The following is a 4079-nucleotide window of genomic DNA, read 5'->3' as shown; positions in this document are numbered from 1 at the left end:
CGAAAATAATATTATGAATCATGGCCTTAACTAACATAAATATTCTATAATTTTTTGATATTTGATTAAGCACCATACATGATTAAGGCATTTCCTATCTCTATGGTATGGGGTATTGGATACGTCAATACCCAAAAAAATTGAAGACAAGTTTCCATCCCCACAATTATTAGTTATAAATATCCTTGCTATCTTGGAATTTTTACCTCTTCTAGTTCCTAAACCCATCTCCAATTCCTAACCTACAAGAAATATTATTAATGATCCCTCTTTGACTTTTTTGGATGGGGTAACACAATGGGACCCATACATGTGTGGGTCCAAGGGGATTCTATATATTTTAGGATCCACACATTTCTTTTGAAGTTGGCCTCGGTAGTATCACCAAAAATTGTGTCAAATTAATGACACTTAAAATTCTCCTTCATTTTGATATGGAAAGGGACATCTCTCAAATTGACATATTTAGGGATTCACAATTGGTTATAAATTAGATTATTGGCCTTTATCCTCTCATCACTACACCCTTCTTCCTCTACATTATAACATTAAATTATGCTATGAACATTTCGCTCATATCACATTTGATTCTATTCTTGAGTGTCACTAAGAAGAAAACTCCCTTTCCTTGGATATTTTTGTGGGGTAGCTCAATGGGACCCAGCCATGGGTGGGGCAAAGGAGATTCTATATATTTTAGGATTCCATTCAATTTCTTCTGAAGTTGGCATGGGTATTTCCACCAACAATTATTTTAAATTGATGACATCTAATGTTCTCCTTCATTTGGAGAGGGAAAGGGGAATCTCTTAGGTTCACGTGTATGGGTTCACAATTGGCTATAAATTTGATTATTAGTATTTATTGTCTCATTAATACCTCCTTCTACCTATATATCAAAACATTAAATTAGGCTATGAACATTTCACTAATATCACATTTGATCATGTTTTCAGGGAGAGTAACCAAGATGCAAACTCCCTGTCTATATATTGACTGGAGTCATATTGGAATAGTTTTAAAACTAAAGAAGAGAATCAAGGCGACTTATAAAAATATCATTATGAATCATGATTTCAACTAACATAAAGGTTTTATACATTCTTCATCTTTTACTAAGCATCATACATTAGTTATATAGTATATCTAAATTGAACTCCTCTCTACTATATATTTTTGATATTTACATGATTTGGAGACTTGATGATGTATTTGAGGACCTTTTAGGCCTCATAGATTTAGTTTTGGACTTTGCCCTTAAGAGATGTTTTCTTCATTATTGTTCTGAGGATGAGTTCGAAATGCCTAGCCAACTTGAAGGCTCAAAGGAATCTACAGATGTAATTTTATTTTTTGAGATGAGATCACTTGAACTTTTTCCATGGGAAAAAACAATGCAGTAAGATCTTTTGCACCCCTCTAAGCGAGGTCTTGAGAAATTCTAGAAGTAAATCAAAAAATTATATTTTCGATAACAAATTAAAAATCATACTTTAAAAAGAATTACAAATCCATCATGTTGTGGACAACGATCAAACCTTTTCTATAGAGGAACTTGAAGTCTTTCTATAGAATACATTGAGTTTGGGGCTAAGTGGGTTGCAAAAGGGAGAGTGAGGGACATTAAATGCTACCATGGAAAAAAAAATAAAAATGAAGGGCATAGCCTAATCCCTTTTCATCAACACGCTGCTTAATTTGTCAATTAGACGCAGAGTTTATAAACATGAACTAAAAGTCTCATTAATACTATTTTTAAAAACAAATCCATCTAATTTTATGGGCATTATGATTAGCCTTCATTTAGCTAAGCTTTATGGAATTGTTTTAAAAACAAGACTAGCATTCAACTAGAAACCTAGGAAAACATGATAAAGATGAGGATGGATTTAGCAACATTCATTAAACATGAAACATGATAAAGGTTTCATGTTTGAAAGTGACTCGAATGTGTACCGAGTCAAGCTCGTGAATGGATATTGTTCCGCAAACAATAGCACGCCCTTTAAGTTTCATGTTTGAAAGTGACTTGAATATGTACCGAGTCAAGCTCGTGCAGAGATATTTCACTCACTCTTATTCCAATTATTATTATTATTATGGATTCAACGTAGTGCGTAGATATTCGTGTTACTTTTGCCATTCGGATCAGGAAACTTCAGCTTTATTTCAATTGTTCTTATTGACTGGTAGTTAGATGTTGTTCACCAAGCTATAAATTCGAATCCAATTATTAGTGTACATAGATTCAAGCTCGTGCATAGAATTTCGGTCACTCTTCCCCTTCCGATCACGGAAACTTCAATTAATGTTATTAATAACTCGTCGTTACATATGGTCTTCTCCTCGGTCCATCGATATACCGTCGGCGACATGCCCGGAATCCGTTAGGTTTGAATGTCAAGCACGCGAGAACCTAATTTACGACTTTGACGATTATATTATATACTGAAATATTAAAACAAATTGGAATAGAGTTATGTTTGAAAAATTAGTCCGCGATGGAATGAAACTTGCTCTGTAAGGCTATAAATAAGGCTCGCCAGGTTCGGCACAATAGGTATCTATCCATCTCCTTAGCGTCTATAGAAGAGCAGGGACTAATTCCATCTTTCTCCATTTCTATTTCTCTTCCTAATCAAAACCATGGCGTCTAACGGACAGCTTAATGCAGGCACTGACTGTGTTGGTGATCTGACCAATGTTGGAGATCGACGGTAATCAGAACATTGGAAAAAATCATGCTAACCTTCTAGCTTTTTCTTCTTTCAGTTTGGTAACATTAATTTTCTGAAACTATGTATTTGTTGAATTGAATGGTGCATGCAGATTGGAGGGGAAGGTTGCAATAGTAACGGGCGGGGCAGCGGGCATAGGAGAAGCCATTGTTCGGTTGTTCATTAAGCATGGAGCCAAAGTCATAATCGCAGACGTTGCGGAGAAAGCTGGCAGAAAGCTTGAGGAATCCCTTTCTCCCGCTGTGGCAACTTACGTGCACTGCGATGTGAGCAAAGAAGAAGATGTGAGCGCGGCAGTGGATGTGGCCATCGACAAGTATGGCCAACTGGACATTATGTATAACAACGCTGGAACTAACGACAGTTTTTTGGTGAAGAGCGTAGCAGAGTATGATATGGAGCAATTCGATCGAGTGATGAATGTAAACGTGAAAGGAGTGATGCACGGCATTAAGCACGCCGCCCGCGTGATGATCCCGCGGAAGAAGGGGTGCATCATCTCTACAACCAGCGTGGCGGGGATTCTGGGAGGAGCTGCTCCTTACTCCTACACAGCATCGAAGCATGCAATCCTTGGATTGACTAAAAATGGCGCAGCTGAGCTTGGAAAATACGGGATCAGAGTGAACACTGTTTCCCCTTATGGCGTGGCCACGGCTCTTGCAGTCCAGTACTTCAAACAAGGGGACGCCTCCTCAATTTCTGAAAAGGATAAGGCTGCCATGGAGGGTTTCTGCGACAGTATTGCAAATTTACAAGGACACACTCTTAAAGCAGAGGATATTGCGGAGGCGGGTCTGTACCTGGCTGGCGATGAGTCAAAATATGTTAGTGGGCATAACCTTGTCGTTGATGGCGGATTCACAGTTGTGAATCACTCGTGGGGACTCTACCGATAATTACATATTCATGTGCTACTTTTCTCAATGCAAGGATAGAGTAGTGAGCTGTAATCGTATAATAATGTCAGCGTTTGGTTTTTCTTTCCTATATGAGAATCAGTATATGCCAGTTGCAAATAAATGTAAACCATTTTCCTCCGCCTCGTGCTTCCATCCATGTCCCTATTTTTTTTTCGTTGTTGTATGTATGAGTATGGTGTATGACACCCTTCCAAAGGACTGAGGATCGCCATCCTAATCAATTTTAACTAAGTGGATCACCATCCTAACCAATTTTAACTAAGTTTTTTAGCGGCTATAAATAAAAAATTAAATGTAATAAAAATAATAAAATTCAATTGGCTAGATTGTAATTTTGTTTTGCCATCTTTAAGTTAGAAATTATGTTTAAGGGAACAATCACGTAAATAATTATAATTTATATTGGTCAAAATCAAAT

General features: G+C 37.2%; 1 protein-coding gene across 1 annotated transcript; it reads left to right on the top strand.

Annotated features, from left to right (window-relative positions):
* Positions 1–2569: 2569 nt before the first annotated feature.
* LOC149210228 (short-chain dehydrogenase reductase 2a-like) lies at positions 2570–3785 on the top strand. The gene is made up of 2 exons (XM_089394384.1): positions 2570–2717; positions 2830–3785. Exons 1-2 carry the CDS (start codon positions 2647–2649, stop codon positions 3635–3637), a joined length of 879 nt encoding a protein of 292 aa, XP_089250510.1. The 5' UTR covers positions 2570–2646; the 3' UTR covers positions 3638–3785.
* Positions 3786–4079: the final 294 nt, after the last annotated feature.

This window comes from Pinus tabuliformis, chromosome 1_2, assembly GCF_031772625.1.
Source record: "Pinus tabuliformis cultivar Carrire ecotype Pingquan chromosome 1_2, CPIR1, whole genome shotgun sequence".
Classification (NCBI taxonomy): domain Eukaryota; kingdom Viridiplantae; phylum Streptophyta; class Pinopsida; order Pinales; family Pinaceae; genus Pinus; species Pinus tabuliformis.
The sequence above is the reverse complement of the archived record's forward strand: the minus strand, read 5'-3'. Positions and strand labels throughout refer to the sequence as shown.

What these genes read in the sequence shown, in the direction of transcription:
- LOC149210228 (XM_089394384.1), top strand. Translation starts at nt 2,647, where the DNA reads ATGGCGTCTAACGGACAGCTTAATGCAGGCACTGACTGTGTTGGTGAT. An exon ending in ACCAATGTTGGAGATCGACG is followed by an intron (nt 2,718 to 2,829) that starts GTAATCAGAACA and finishes TGGTGCATGCAG; the next exon opens with ATTGGAGGGGAAGGTTGCAA.